The sequence below is a fragment of the Buceros rhinoceros genome, unplaced genomic scaffold (assembly GCF_000710305.1).
Source record: "Buceros rhinoceros silvestris isolate BGI_N320 unplaced genomic scaffold, ASM71030v1 scaffold1413, whole genome shotgun sequence".
Lineage (NCBI taxonomy): Eukaryota > Metazoa > Chordata > Aves > Bucerotiformes > Bucerotidae > Buceros > Buceros rhinoceros.
Genome location: NW_010404079.1, coordinates 54,916 through 71,569, shown reverse-complemented (window position 1 = coordinate 71,569; position 16,654 = coordinate 54,916). Strand labels below are relative to the sequence as shown.

The following is a 16,654-nucleotide window of genomic DNA, read 5'->3' as shown; positions in this document are numbered from 1 at the left end:
ACTTGACAGGTCATTTCTGTATTTCCCTTAGTATGCCATATTTTTTTTTCTGTTGGGGTAAACGCTTCTTCCCACACAGATCATCATCTCTTTAAGAAGAAATGGTAACAGTGCTACTCACCCCACATTTACAACCTCTCAGCATGACTCCTACATCATATATTCTGCTTTGTGATCACTTTATGATCAAGGGGAACAGAAAGAGTGCTGAGAAAGGTTCAAAGGGTATTGGAAAATAAAATAGAGTATCTATCTAGGTCCTCACCTCTCCAGTGTCCACATACCTTGTAATCCTTAACGGGTTTGCCTTTGTAACAACTTATTAGGTAGGAAAAGGATGGTTCATTTTATAAATGATGGTGTGAAACAAAAGGTGAATTTAATGATTTAACCAAAGTGATGCAGGCAGTAGAGTCTCAGCCTGGAAGAGAACTCCAGTGTACCTAAATGTAGGAACCTAATGACCAAGCCATCCTTTAGGATGCACAGTAACAAATTAGTAGCTATTCTGCAGAGTTATAATCGTATCTTTTTGAGGATATATGCCAGTAGATCTGAAAGTTGTTCCCAGCTAGAAAAATCCTTTTTAATTTAATATTTATGAGTGATATGTATTTGTGAAACATCACAAAGAAAACTCTTCAGTTTGGGTTATATAAAATGAACCCCCCCACAAATAACTGCTTTGATGAAGTATTTAAGGATCATTTTCTTTTTATAAATAGACAGAAAATTCAGAGCATCTAGAATCTAAAATATTCCTTTTAATACAGTCCTTTAATATAAAATTCTATCAGTCTCACAGAATCTATGCTGCACTTTTCATTAGTAATGAATAAAATAGAACTTTTGACTTTGCAAGCATGTTCAAGCCTATTACATAAAAATAAAATCTTAAAGCTTGCCTTAATTAAGCTGAAATTTTCATACATTCATGTAACAAATGCTGATTGTTCTTATACTGGGGAAAGAAAAAAAAACCCAACGAAAACCAACCCAAAACCACAGCACATTTTCAGGAGCACAAGCTCTGTAGTATGCTGAACCTGAAAACCACTTTTTAATGATGTAACTTCAATCTTTCTTCCCAGCTGATGTATTAAAAGATGTTACAGCTCTCAATAAACTCTCTGTCATATTTCTGTACCATCACAGTGACAGCAATGCTGCTACAATGTGGAAGGGATTATCCTCCACAGAGTGTTTCTCGTGTTTCTTGTGCTTATCAAAAGGGGTCGCCCACCACGTTTGGGGGGAGGAGAAGAGAGGGAAGATTTCATTGTTATAGTCATAAAATTAACATTAGGTTAACATTAGGTTAGCATGATGATTTTAAATATCATGAGCTGCTGCTGGCTAGCTCATTATTTATTGCAGGAGGGAAAGGGAATTCAAGTTTTACTCATGTTTTTATGACATGCTGGATACTCCACTTATGCAACTATCTAAGGGCAAACACTTTAACCCCTTGAGATCTGCTAATCAGGAGCACCAGCTGTTAAGTGCCAACACGCATCCTGCATCAGTGCCTGCGGGGAGAGAAAGGGTTGCAAGGGATATGACCCTAAACTTCAGAAACTGCTTCTCTCCTTGGGGGCAAAATATCATTCAGCTTGCATCTTCTCTTGTTTTCTTTTCGTTTATCCAGTTAATGTTCCCGATGTAGGTTGCTGTGCACTCATTGTGAATGCTTTAAGCCTTTAGGAATATGATAGTTAATTACCGAAGTTAAAATCTGCCTTGCACTGGTGTGGAAGTGCTTTCAGAGGTATTTGCTCAACTAGCTCACTGAGCTGCTGAGGGCAGGGGGAAGGCTAGTGGTATCCAGCTCACACTGAACTACTGCAAATGCATGTTCTGTTTAATAAAAAAAAACCCCACACATGGCTCATTGCACAGTCGTTTTTCACAATACTGGCTCAGTCTCACACTTACCCTTGTGCGTTTATTTAAAACAAGCAATGAAATCCATTGCGAAAAAGGAACCTGTCACAAACAAACCAAATGTATTCCCTGCAGAGTAAAATAAAGTGAGCAGGTGAAAAGGCAGTCCTTCGGTTTTTAAATGGTTCCTTTTTTATCCCCTCTTTATTTTCTGAAACCAGTAGAACGGTTAAGCAGACACATGCATATTGGTGGGGAGACAAGACAGAAATATTGCCTTTTTGACATATTTTGTGTTCTCTTTTCCAATAATCAGTGCTCTCCAGCTTAGTATTTTTAACCCTTTCTCTAGATTATGTGTTTTATGACAATAAATTGGTCTTCACAGCTTAGTCGCGTAAGCAAAACACTTCCAATAATGAGATATCCTTGGAATCAGTGGATCAAGTTCTTCCAGCTTTTGCTCTAAACCACTGCATCAAATTTAGTTTGTATGTGGGCTTTCCAGATAAGTAACGTTTAAAAAACCTTAGCAGTGCGTGGATATTTTGCAACCATCTCAGTAAGAGACTTGACCCTAATGTCCTTAGATGCAATGTCCCTCTCTCCAATGTCATGTGGCATATGCTGTATTTTTTGTCACCTGAAATGGCTCAAAAGCATAAACAAAGTGTTACTGGGTACTATGGCATGTTGTACTCTCAGATTAAAGAGAAAGCCTCAGTGTGGCGAAGATAGTGAATGTGTGTCAGATTTCAACAAAATCTTTCCTAAGAGAGTTGAAAGCTCACACTGCAGTTAAACAGTGAGCTCCTCTCACCTTTGAAGGCAGGCTGGGTTCAGACCTCTCTTTGTGCCTTGAAAATCTCTTCTTTTTGTCCGTCTCTGTCATTGGAGAACTTCCTACAGACTATTGCACACATCAGTGGAAGTGAGCTGAATTTACATAATATAACAATCTAGCCTAAGTTTGAATAGAAAAAAGCCCTCATCACGAAATGAGATTCAATAGTGGAGTAGCAATATATATTTAAACTCATTTGTTTTAGGCACAATAAGGGAGTAGATGCAGAACATGTAGCAGTGTATGCGGAGGAGGAAGAGAGATTTGCTCATGTAGAGAGAAAACAAGTCACGCTGGCTTTATCCTATGCCATTGAATTCATCCTTCTTCCTGTGAATTTTCTTATTCCAAGATGGTTTTTGTTCCAAAACAGCTGCCCATCTTTGCAACACTAAGTTTTGATGATCAGCCTCTTTAGGCACAGAGGTAGTATCAGAGGCATTCAGAAATGGAAAAAAAAGGGGTAGCAAACCAGTCTCTACCTTTGATTTGCTTGGCCTCTAACCCCCTGGCTTCTCAACAAGACACATGATTTGGGCACAATCATACTTTGCTCTCCTTTTCCTTTTAGTTACCTATGGCTGAGGACATAAGACGTGCTTGTGGGTGACCTGCTGATCATAACCCATGGGCCAGGGGACACTGTTCAGTAAAACCTGATGTCTCAGGGACTTTCATTGGCAAAACACTTCAAACCAAGCTGCCCGTTGAGCGCATTGGCCGCTAGGACTACTCTTATGTCCCAGTGCAAGCATATGCTTTGGTGTTTTGATAAATCAGGATTTTATAATCAGGCACTGTTCATACTATTAGGCATGTCATTCCATTAATGATGATAAAAAAGCAAGCATCAGTTTGCTAGTAAACGCTTGCAATTTGCATGACAGAAATAGAGGAATTAACTCTTTCAAAGGAAGCTCAGAAGACCGTCTGGCCATTAAAGAGTGTTATTAGGGCTTGTCATGAACCTTTCCCCTTTTTGTCCTGAGGCTAGAGTATTTCCAAATAAAGACCATCCCTCACTGGAGAGGGGATATAATCATCTGCAGCCATGGGGAAGCCCACGTGGCACTCGAGCCTGCCAGCTCCACTGGGAGGATCTCTGGGTTCAGCCTTGCAGCACACCTCAGAGGCTAGCTCAGGACTGTGGTTAGCCTCATCCATGGATGTTGGTGACTTAAATTTTTCTCATATCTTAATTTGTGAAAGAGAAAATTCCTCTTATGTTGAGCCATGATGTTATTGGGGCATTTTAATTTCTGATAATCTAATGAGGCCACAAGTAAGGCTGTAAAGCATGTGTGGTACTCACATAACTCTGCTCCCATGGACATCTGTGGTAGAACAGGAAAATCCCACCTAATTGCACATGCCTGTGTGACTAAACACTGAACTGAGGTACCGGCTTACGCCAGTGCTGGGATTTACAGAGTGTACCTTTACTGACGCTTTCCCAGTGCAAGGTCTGCAGTAGGCGTAAGGTGTAATTACTGACACCGTTATCAGACTTTACAGATTATGTGAGTACCTATTGGTTTGTGCTGTTATAAGGAGTTTTGGGGGGTTGTATTTTAAAATACAGCTTTCTGTTTTCTCCAAAGCTCATCCCTGTAAATTTCTGTAAAATGTGGGGGCAGAGGGTGAAGGAAGCAAAAGCCATACAATGCCCCAACCTACAGTAATTAGCAAAAATATGTGTCAGATCCCTTTTCTGAGTTGTCACTGTTATGTATGAATCCATTCAACTTCTGATACAGCTGAAGAAGATATTTTCATCAATATGAAGAACATATTGCAAGTCAATTATTCTTGTAGAGCTGATGTTGTTTTTAACATTTTATTTTGTATCTTTTATCAAAGGAAACCAAATGAAATAATTCACTATTAGTTGCTTTTCTGGATCTTTCAAAAGATGATGCTGAGTTTTAAAGTTGAGTTGGGTAAATGAGGAGGTGCATGATGTTTACATTGACATTAACCTAATTACAGTTAGACTTATGCCTTTAAATTATAAGAATTGTAGGAAGAATGGTAAGCATTGGTCCCTATCCTCCAGATCCAGTTCTGGGAACTAAACAGGTATATGTCCTCGATATGTACATGTTAGCTATTGCAGCAGCAGTGCTTTAGGTGAGTGGTTCACAAGTTAGGCACTGAGACCCTGTTAATAGTGGGGGAGATTTAAATGCCTCCAGAAGGAAGTCCCAAATTGGCTCAGGCTGGGCCAGGAGATTCCTAGGCCAGGCAGTAGGAGATGGTTGTCAAAATGAACATTGAAGGGCCATAGTCTTCTTCAGAGCACACCACTGGGTATCCTTTAAATAAGAGCAGATTTCAGATTTGTAGCTGATCCCTATCCTTGTTAAACCATCTAATGATGAAAGTGTCTGTACAAAAGAAAGAGGAGAGACCTTAGGTCAGCATCGTCCTAAGCTTTAGAAGCTATGGACCCACATCTGCCCTCAGAGGATGCACAGACAGCCAGGTCAGTAGAGGATAGGGGGAGCAGAGATGGGGCAGTTAGACTTAGGTTAGGATGACCCTCTGCCTGTCTGCCTGATGTTTTGGCACTCTGTGATCTTGCAAGATGCAGACGGGGATGGATGCAAGAGAGCCAAACTCTGTAGCTGAATTTCTCAGCTCAAAGGATTTCTAGACAGGCTTCTACACTTAGAGTTGGTACAGGAGAGACCAAACTCCTGATCTCTCAATCCCTTCAAAAACATGTATCAGATTAGGCACTTAAGGAAAATGAGGAGGGTGATCTTGAAACATCTTAAACTGCTGGAAACCGAGGAGGAAATCAGCATCTCCCTACCCCCTTCAGTTCCCCAGGCTCTGGGTTATTATAAGAAAGGTGAGAGGCACAAGGACGTGCTTTGCTGTCCAGGGATCATGTCGTAAAAGAAAACCCCTCCATTTGCATCATGGAAGGGAGCTGGTCCCCACGGCACTAAAGCTGTACCTGCCTATTTTCTGCATTCTGGTGCTGCTGACCACTACACAGCAACAGTGTCCAGACATCCAAAGTACAACCTAAAGAAAATGCCATAGATTTGCCCACTGAAACAATGATCACAGAGCAAGATGGTCTGGCAGGTCCTGAACTAGGAAGTGACGGACACGTTTTCTGGATCTCAGCTGCAGATGACAAAAGATCACCTAAATCTTGTTTTAACAGCATAAATCTTTGTGTCGTTCTGGCCCTTCATTCAGTGGATACCCTTAGAAGTGACAAAGGGGCACTGGGTGGCATTGCCATGACAGATGCTTAGGTTCTGCAAAATATATTCTGCTGTAGGTGCGGAGGCATTTTTAAGAATTTGTTTTTCTCTGGCTTTTCTTGAATTAATGTTAATAAAAGCTGCCCCAACCTCTTATTTTTCTCTATGAACACAAAAATTGCAGCTGCCTGCCAATTCTGCTGAGAGATGGATGTAATAATTTTCAATTGGACTGTTCGCCCAAAGGGAACCCGATAGCAAGAGATTGACAGATGCAGCATGGATTATCTTGTGCTCTGAACTCAGCCCAATTTGTGGTTTGTTGCAGGTGCTAAAGAGATTGATATTGCTGCTACCCTGGAGCACTTGAGGGACCAGAGACCAGGCATGGTCCAGACAAAGGTACTGTCAATAAATCCACTGGGATTTTAAATACATTAAAGGTCTTTCGCAGTAGTTGTTTTCATGACAGAAGAGAGAGGGTATGACCTAATTTAACGCAGGTCGCTTGCTGATTACTCTGTTTGGCTCCCTACCAACTGCGGTTTATTTATGCTGAAGATTTATCTAGGCTACTTTCTTTGGTGTTTACTGCTCTTGTAACATCTCCAACATCTATCTTGATTACCATATACGAAGGGCAGTCAAGACAACAATCTATAGCCTACTGAAGAAAATGTGCATTTGAAAGAATGTTCTTGCTTTCATCTTGAAATATGGATTATTTTCATAGAGTATCTGTGCTTAACTGTGCATGTCATATTTTTTAAAGCTTCAGCTCATTAAAGAGAAGGTACCTGCTGCATTTGATTTTTTTTTATTAAAAAAATAAGTTTTGAATTAAAGGAAATACAGTTTTGTAGAAAATTGAGTCCTTTTTGGTATCTTTGAATTAAAGAGCTGACATCATGCCTAAAGCTGTGTCCTTTATGGATGTAGCATGCTAACTATATTTGTACCCTTTGGTGAGGTGAACATCTTACTCTAATTCCTGTTAGTTGTAATACTTTTGACATTTTTCCACAGCGTAAAACTTTTAAAGATAGCTGACGGTGTGATTCTAGTCCCTTAAATTAGAAATGAAACCTTCTATTATTAACTGTTTCAGTGATGCATGGAATGATGTTTTGGGGTATTTGCTACAAGTTAAGAGCTGCAAATATAACAACAAAGAAACTCGTTTGTGGCATGGAGACCAAATAAGTCTGTATATAAAATATCGAATGAGAGTTACAGCCCCAAACAGAGTAGCAAGAGCAATGGAACGTCACTGCCTTGGCCAGGCTGGAACTGATAGGAAAGTCTGCAACGTTTTGGGAGTTGAAATTGCTGAGGGACAAAGGTGAAATAAACGTGTGTTGCAGGAATCATTGGTTCATAACTTTTCCTGGATCCCTTCCTAATCATTTTATCTTCCCCCTAATACTAGGAGAAGCGATGCTGAGGAGCAGTTGGGAGGTTATAGTTATTATTTACCAATTAAGTAAGTGCATTAAAGATAAAGGTGAACCAGTCAAAGCTAACTAATTTTTATCTGCAGACATAAAATTGCACAAATCTATTTTCTGATTTCATTATTCAAACTGGAAGAAAAGATACATGTAGCACACAGTATCTAATGTCACATACAATTACTCTGAGGGAAGATGCAAGTCTTGGACTACTCTATAAATACATCCAAAATATATGGCAACTCTGGAGAAATATAGAGCTCAGATTCCAGAGAAATTACAGCTTGTTGCCTTCAACAAAAGAAAAAACATAACTCCAGAACCAAAGAATGAGGTCATGCGAACGACTTCTCTTAGCTCAGAAATAGTTACTCGAGTCCCATGAAAATCTCTCTCAAGGTGTACTTTTCCCTTCCAAACATTTATCTGGAAGAGCGCCAGGAAAGGAATGTATCCAGTGTTTTCATCCAGGATGAAAAACTTTCTCAGGATATTGCTTATCTCTCTTCTTGCTCCTTCTTCCGTCATTGTCATTTTCTCAAAACCACCCGAATCACTTATTCAAGCTAATGTCTTGCAAATTATAAATATCTGGTTACATGCTAGCAATGCACGATCCCCAGAGAATTTTTCTGATGGATTTAAACAAACCCCTGTGCTTTCCCAACTGAATACAAATGAGGATTATTAGACTCTTGGAGTAATTTAAAACGATGGATTAAAAGTCAGGTTAGAAATGCCAATTACAGAATATCCCTAGGCAAAATAAACACCAAGTTACTGCAGCAGTGTTATTGTGTTTCCAGCAGGCAGCGCTCCACATTGCCAATGAGCATGTGAAAGATTTGTCTGCAACACTTTGTCTTCTGGAAGGGCGCTTTTAATTCAAAGGCACTGTATGTAATAAATGAAATTATTGTAACGACATTCTGCATTTCTGAGAAGCATAATAGAAGGTCTGTTGGTTTGGTTTTGGTTTTATTTTGGTTTTTTTTTTTTCATGAGAATCATGTGGAAAGAAAAAGTAATTCTTCACATTCTCTGTGAAGGGAAAAAGAAATACTTTTTTTCTCTCTCCTATATCTTTCCTCTTGTAATCTCTAATACTTAGCTAAGATTCTTTACTGTATCATATATGCCACATGTACTGAGTTTGTTTTCCTTGGAATTTTTATTTGTAGACTTAATATAACATAGCTTATTATTTTTTACCAAAAATACTCTTGTCACCTCTGCACTATAGATGGACTGACACCACAAAATGCCTGTCCAGCTCTGATTTCTAGCCAAAGCTAGATGTCAAAATTTATCTCCAATCCTGTATATGCAAATAGCATATGTGAATGACAGTGCTATACAAAATGACAAACTGAGCTCCTTTTAAAATTACTGAAATTTATTTGCTCTAACCATGGTTGTTCTCATGGAAAGGTGCACAAGGTACACACCTTTTCTTTGGAGGGTGGTGACAGACACCAATGGAAGCTGCACTAGCTTGTGTATTACACAAAAGGAAGGAGGGGGAAGAGCTCAGCTACGCCATCCCAGAAAGACCATGTCCTCATGCATCTCATGTGCCTGCTTTACTGTCCCCTTTACTGCAGGGTTTTCAGTTGGTTTTGAGCTCTGGCTGTAAAAATTATGCTTTGTACGTTGTATTTGTCTCAGTAATTTAAGATCACACCTAATGTTAGCTGGCAGTCTCCACTGAACTTGCCTTCAAAATCCACTCTGAACTTTGGAGTTCATGTTGATCAATCTGCAGTCAGTCCTTGGGTGAGACAGGCACTTTTCCTCGTGTGGTGCAGTGATGCCCTGTGCTCGTGTGAGGAGTACCCCTCCATGAGAGGTAAAAGGCACTCGCAGTTCAGATGTCTCCAGCCTGACAGGTCTTCACAATGTGAACACACCTTGGACCGACAAAGTTAAAGTGCAGATTCCTCAGTGAACAGAGTAACATAAATTGTTTTCAGCAAGGAGACTAATGTTAAAGTACTGTAGTCCCCAATCTAACGAGCTGTTCCTGACTGTAAAATACTCAGATGAAAAGCACATTAGGTAGCCTCACTGGGCAGCTTCCCTTCTTCTGAATTAACACCCACATCTTGGAAGAGACATCTGCACATGTCTGAAACTTGGCTGCATCACCGTGTCAACCCCATCATGCTCAGATCAGCCTCTTCTGTTATGCTCCGAGGACTGGCAGTGACGGGGACCAGCTGTCCCGCTCACATCTGAGTGCTAGCATCCCAGGAGCACTTGTTTTGCCCCTCTCCTGCCAGTCTCAGAAGAAGAGTCTCACACTCTGCCCAGGCTGCTCCGCAGGTCTCTCACCTTACAGGGCTGCACCAGTGGGGTCCAACAGCTGCTGGCTCTTCATGCCAAGGCTCTTTTCCCCAGAAGCAGGCACGTCTCATGCATCAGCCCAAATTTCCTGGAACTTTTTGAGCTACTACAAGCACCGGCTTTGATTCTAACACAGCATGTCCAAATGAACACCCTCTCTGCCTCTGCTGCCCTACAGTTCCTCTCACACATTCGGTGTACTCTGGTTAAAATACAACTGATGCTTCTGGGTAGACACAAGCATTTCCAGTCTGCAATTGCAGAGACCTTGGGGAGTGTGGGAAGGCATAGGGAGTCATATACACCATTTTCTGTGCTTAATGAGGATGAGTCCTACTCTTTAGGGTGAACTGATGTCTGAATAAAAAGTATGGGCTGCAGTCCAGCAAATCTACAAGGATGCCACTTTGACAGCACTAGCAGACAGCAAAATTCTTAAAAGTCAGTATCTCTGAGAAATTATTCTGAGTTCTGTTCTTTTTGTGCTCAGGAACTATGCCCATCATTGCTTCTCTCTGAGGCATCTCTGCATGGGAGATGACTCCAGTGGGGTAAGACAAGGCAGAGAATTTTCTAATTGGAGGCACAGATAGTTTCCCAGCAATGATCTTGTGATGCTATGCAGGGTACCTCTCAGACCTCCATTCTCAATGTCAGCTCTTCAGCAGCTTTTGACCCGGTCTGGCTTAAATCACTGGAGCACTTCTAGAAAATTCAGAAACTTCTCCTCAGTCCTTGCCTGGTGTCCTTGATTCTCCTCTATTCTGAGTAACCTGCCCAAATGTCTTTTTTCAAGTGAAAAGCTGCAGACATCAGATCATCCTTCAGATATTTCAGTAAGCTAAATTTCTGAGAAAAATTATTTGCTTAGAGAATATAATACCTATTAACCTTGAGGAAGTAAAACTCCTTTGTCCTTCTGTAGGACTACTCAGTTTAGGAGTGTGTCAGGGTTGCATTTAGAAGAGGTGGCCATTCATGGCTGTGTTCTTCACATCTCTGCCAACCCAGTGCAGAAGCCTGTTAATTATTTTGACTTTATGCTTACAGTAAATTAATAGCAGAGAAAAGCCTTCCCACGTATTTCTTAAATAGGAGTAGTCTAAACATTGTTAGGTGTGGGTGCAGAAAGGCCATTTAAAAAGAAGGCTGAGAAAACCTACTAACAGGTAAACCAAAAAGCAGATATTGTTCTATGTAATAGATATAAGGTAAGGAGATATTTATTGTAGCTGATTTCAGCTAGAAGCAGTCCCAAGAAAAGCCAAAGGTTCTGCTTTGCAGCGCCTCACCTATTTCATATCTTAATTGTCTTAACAAGTTTCCATCTCTGAGTCAGAAGGAAATGGCTGGTGATGAACTACTCGCAGACCTTTCTGACCACACAACTGTGACACATCATTGTGTCCCAATAGCTTACTTTCTGCTACCAACATTTTCCTCCATCAAAATTACTCCATCTTCAAGATGCTGTCAAACATGTTATATCGCATCAATAATCCCAGAACATTTTGTTCCATTTCCTTGCGGTGTACAGTTCATCCTGCATATTTATATTTTTAACAATGTCCTGAGGATGCTCAGCTGCAGAATAGTGCACCAGGCTTTTGGAAAGTGTTTTGGTTTATTATTCAGAGTATGCGTTTGTTCTCTCTGCAGGAGCAGTTTGAGTTTGCTTTGACAGCGGTTGCAGAGGAAGTGAATGCAATACTCAAGGCACTTCCCCAGTGAGCAGCTCAGTCTCCCGAAGGTTCCTGCAGGATCCATCCCTCATTTTCCTCATCTTCAGTCCTTGTGAATGTTCTTGGAAACCGTGACCTGACCTTAACTGTGTATCTTCTGTTGTAACCACATAGTGATAGGGTCCTTACAAACTCCTGTAGGTGGTAAAAGTTCAACAGTTAAAATGTGTATTCTGTTTTTTGGGGTTTAAAACAAATTTTTTGAAGTATGCTGAAGCCTCGGATTAAGTGACAGAACAATCCATCTAATCCTTTCATATCCTCCAAGCCCTGAATATCACACTTTGAAAGCACACTTTCATGTTCTTAATAGCAAATATACAGTATTGTGGGTAATTAGTGCAGTCAATATAGTCTCAGAAAACAGTGTTCTGTTATAGTTTGTAACTTCTCAAAGGCTGACTAAGAAGGAGGGGCCTGAAGAGGATGGTGATTGTTCCTATACAATGCTGAGCTAAAGCATGAAACAGTGCTGAGAGTGTGAGTAAACACAGGTCCAGGCTCTGGCAAAGAGAGCTTGCACCTTCTCATGCTGTGCTTTGGCAAGCAAACGTTTTCTTAACTGTTGTTTACTTTTCAGCTTTGTGCCATGAACGGAAGAAAACCTGAACTATAAGTAAATAGGCCTGCACAGTTGTTGCAACTAGGGAGAACAAGTTGGTCACATTAATGGAAAGCCAGGGCATGAGGAGCACAACGACTTTGACTGTGTACCTACCACTGACAGCATGGAAAAGGAGAGCATAGGTTCACCTCAGGTGATGGGGAAAGGTCTTTTCAGCAGTCAGGTAAATGTCCGGAGCTGTTACGGAAACAGATTGTTGATTTTATGGGATTACTGAGGAAGATAATGGGACTCTTCTCTTTATATTTTTGCATTTCCCTCTGTAAAACTATGCTGTGATGCCCTTTTTAGCTGGGAAAATATATTTCTGTAGAAGCCTGGCTAAAGGAGAAATCTCCAATCTGCATTTTATAATTCTCACCAAGTTTGTCTGATCCAGATGTTCGTTGCACCTTTCTGCAGGAGCTCTGCTTGCTCCTTGTTCTGAATGATTCCTATTTTAACTAACCATTAAGGGATAAAGAAGCACACAGGTTGAATTTCAGAGATTCTTGTGTTCTCAAAATCCTGATGCCTACTGTTGCAAAGTAATGCTAAAACATGTCTATAAATGGTTTGGTTATGCAGACTTGCTTATGTAAATTCACAGATTTAGTTGTGGTACTCTTCTGAAAGAATTTAAATTACTGATAGAAAGTACTCTGATATGAAGGGTCTGAGGGTGAAATTATCAAAGGTACCTAAATGATCTAGGCTCTTAATTTTGTTTTCGAAAGTGAATATTGGGATGCTTTTTCATATGTCATCCTACATCTGGGAGGCTTTTTTTCCAAAATCTTAACAGTGTTTTGTGCTTGAAACCATATTAGGCTAATTGTTTGACTTCAGCACTGGAAAATACCGTTGAATTTAGTTTGGGATGGGGAAGCTTTTATAAACTTGTAATCCGTGAAATGTTAAAGATTAACAATACCACAGAGTTTTGCCGGTGTAGAAGTAACAGGCATCTGTTGAAATCAACCATGTTGCAATTTTGTGTTGTAGGTGCGAATATTGGTGATTTCTTCTTTTTAGCTATTAAAGAGTTATTAAAAAAAAAAAAAGGCAGAAGGCTTGTTACTTTTTGCCATAGATTTTTGTATGCTTTACTTGGTATGCGCTGTTGCTTAATTTGTGCATTCCATTACTATAGCAGTACGGAGCAGTTTCTGCAGATGCCATCATCCTCTTAAGCACACATACTGTACATTAAGCCACATGTTTATTTTATGGCCTAAGCATTTTAGAGCTTTTCTAGCAATAACTAAAAAAACTAATGGAGTATGAATGAGAAAATTGCTTTTTTCATTTGATAATTTAGGTTTAACAGGATTCTTTTATTACTTTAGCTAACACAGAATTGCAGATCAGGGCAGATGAGATCAGTTTAAGCAGCATCAGCAAGTGTTTGAAGGAGATTTACTGTGAGCCATGTACTGCAGCTTTCTGAAAATACAGGTAGTTATATCCAAACAAACTGTCCAAAGAACCAAAATTAGGGCATCCTAAGACAAGACCTCTGATTATGGGGTAGAATTGTTTCCCAGTGCAAGATGCTGTGCCACTATCTACTGCCAATGGGCTAATGGGGTTTTAGCACAGATTTCTGCCCTGGGATTCATTAATGTTCACCTTCTGACTGTCTCTGTGCATGCCACAAACATGGCTGATGAGCCTTTCGTTTGCACTTTAGGAATATTTTTTAATTGTTCTTTTGCAAATATTTGCATTTCATGATAGCAATTTCAGGGCGATCCCTATTAATTCACAAGCAGCTGAGTGTAGGACTTAAATATTGCTCTTCGTGCTTCAGAGTTTATTTAGTATAGATTAGAGGGCATTAATCTTCCCCAAGGCTAATGGGGCAGGGATGTATTGTTTTACTCATACTTGTAGACCAGTTTACACGACAGAAAGATGCAGTTTCACTCAGAGGGTTAGAGCATCTCCCACTGAATGTCATTGACAATCCTGTTCTTTCAGCCGTGTTTTGAACAGTTCTTCCACAAAGAGGTGCCAGACTTATTCTGTTGACTGTAAGCTATCTCGCAGAGTATTTGGTCTGCGTAGGTCGCATACTGTTCACACCTCTCAATAAACGCCCTGCTTCTGGGGGTGATAATCTGCTGCAGGGTCTCCTAGTGAAATGCAGTTTTGAGTTGCACCAGGGCGATCTGGAGGGGTTTGACAATCCACTTCCCAAGAAGATGCCAAAGCTATGAATGAAGCCACAGAGATGGATTTCTCATGCAGGGCGGGTATTTCTTTACCTTTTCACTGCAGTTAATTTAATCCTTGTCATTTGGCAAAGGATGTTTTCAGGCCACCCCCAGCCACTTGCACTGGACATGGGAGCTGTGCCGTCTTCACTGACAGGTTGAGTTGAGTTTCATCCTGAGAGCCAGGATCACCTGAGAGCCCAGAGAAAATGAGACCCACCATCTTTCCCTGTTCAATATTCTGCTTGGTCTTTAGTAAACTTATTGTGATTGAAGCTTGGGCTGGTGCCTGATATGTAGCCATAAACAGCCTATGTCTAATATTGACCGTCCTTGTGTTCTTGATAAAGATAAATTGAATCTAGAGCTACTGTTTGTGTGGTTGAATCTTTAAATGACATTTAAGGTGGGGAAGCTGAAGGAGGGCGATTTAACCTCAGTGCTCACGGTTTCCTTCTTCTCTGGTCAATGCCTGCAGCAGAAGGAGAAAATGCTGTTTTCCCACAGGCACATCAGCGAGCAGGACTGCTGTCCCCAAGCAGGGCAGTGACCTGACCAGACCCCACGCTTATGTAGTCACAGTGAAGGACAGAGGGATAGTTGTCACCAGTGTTGATAGTTCTTTGGACTAACAATGCAGTTGCTCTCTCAAGCCTTCGCCCTTCCCATGACACGGGCCAGGATTTAGAGGGATGGACAGACAAGAAAGCACCATTCCCCAAAGCCCAGATCCTTGAGGATGGCTCTAGCCATAGGGAAATCAATGAGGGGTTTGCTGTTGGCTTCCCATGTTTCAGGTGTAAGCTCTACCCCTTGCTCTTGACTATGGTCTGTGGAGTCTGGTGCAGCCCAGGTAACATCCAGTGGAAGTCCTTGGCAATTGTGAGGGCCAAGAAGGAATTTCAGCAGAAAATCCCATGCCCAAATCTCAATCTAATCTAGTAGAAAAACAAGCAAGATTATTTTTATAGACGCTACTAAATGTTTAAAACATTTCAAAATATTTTTTAAATCTACACCAATGACTAAACTTTGTTCCTATCTCTATCATGCATGCAGAACCAATCTCCATCCATCCCCAGGGGAATGACAGCTATAGTACCTGTAAGGAGTTCATGCTTTGTTAGTCAAGTGGAACGTTAATAAAACCCAGCCCACTTCATAATTTCCGGAATAGTCATTAATTAAAAAAACTGTTTATTGGAATAGAAAACAAGTATTTGATTAGCTTTGTTACAGAACAATAGCTCTCCTAATTTTTATTCTGCATATTTTATTCTTTGTTTAGAAAATTCTCTCAAGTAGTTGAGATAATTCGCTTTTTAAAACTGTACAGTTTCTATGGTTTTGCTTTATAAATGAAAGTACACTTTGTAGATTTGATTATTACATTTTTCTGTTAAGATTACATTGGGCATTACAAAAGCATTCCCCACCACAGTGAAAAGAAAGTATCCTGTTGGTTTATTGTAAAAGAAAAAAAAATAATTAAAACAAAATTGCAGTGCTGTGGCATACTCAAACCAATTAGAGCATGACTCTTTACTACTTTTCATTTACCATATTAGAAATAAAATAAAGTTACACCAGCAAGAGTTCATTTGAAGCTGTTCTTGCATGCTGTTTGTACTGTATTTGATGGCATAATATTGTTTTGTTTACAACCTTTTCTTTCTTGTCATTCTGTTATATTCTTTATATGTATATAGTTAAAAATAAAAAGATTATACAAAGTATTTTGTTCTACCTCTGTAAAAATCATATTTGTGAATAAAGTCACATTGTCTGTGGAGTATGGTATTGTGAATACGGCATTGACAGCTGGTGCTTCGCTCGTATTTGGGGGGCGGGAGCAGTACCTCTGTCCATCGCTGGAGAGCTGGATTCTGAACAGCTGAGGTGGGCATTTGGGGCTGACAGAGGGGAGCGCAAACGTTCTGCTGACAGCTTAGAGGTGCACATTTAATCTGCTCTGAGCAGCAGAGATTGCAGTCACCTCTGGCTTGGGTGTGTGGCATGTAATATTTCAGCTTCCAGCCTTTTGATCAAGGCAGACTCCTATGTTCAGACTGGACAGTGAAGGTGGCAAAAAAATTACTAAAATACAGCTACCCTCCATATACAACTGGGAAGTGAAAAAATATCGTCTATAGTGTGTGTCACAGAGTGTACAGGTTACCAAATGGAATAAATTAAACGCTCTTTCAGGAGAACTAAAGGCAGGAAAATGTTTAGGAAGAGGGGAGACTGGTGGATCAGAGCATCACATAATGGGTGGTATGGGCTGCCCAAGGATTTACAGTTTTCAAATAATAGCAGGATTCACGGAAGGATTCGAAG

General features: G+C 40.4%; 1 protein-coding gene across 1 annotated transcript in view; it reads left to right on the top strand.

Moving 5' to 3' along the window:
- Positions 1-11,480, top strand: part of LOC104490880 (receptor-type tyrosine-protein phosphatase N2-like) — a gene marked incomplete at its 5' end in the record, with an annotated part of 103,007 nt that extends 91,527 nt beyond the window's left edge. The window contains 2 exons of the mRNA XM_010133230.1: positions 6,281-6,354; positions 11,409-11,480. Of these exons, the coding sequence (XP_010131532.1) occupies positions 6,281-6,354; positions 11,409-11,480 (146 nt within the window). The remainder of the gene's footprint in view (positions 1-6,280; positions 6,355-11,408) is intronic.
- Positions 11,481-16,654: the final 5,174 nt, after the last annotated feature.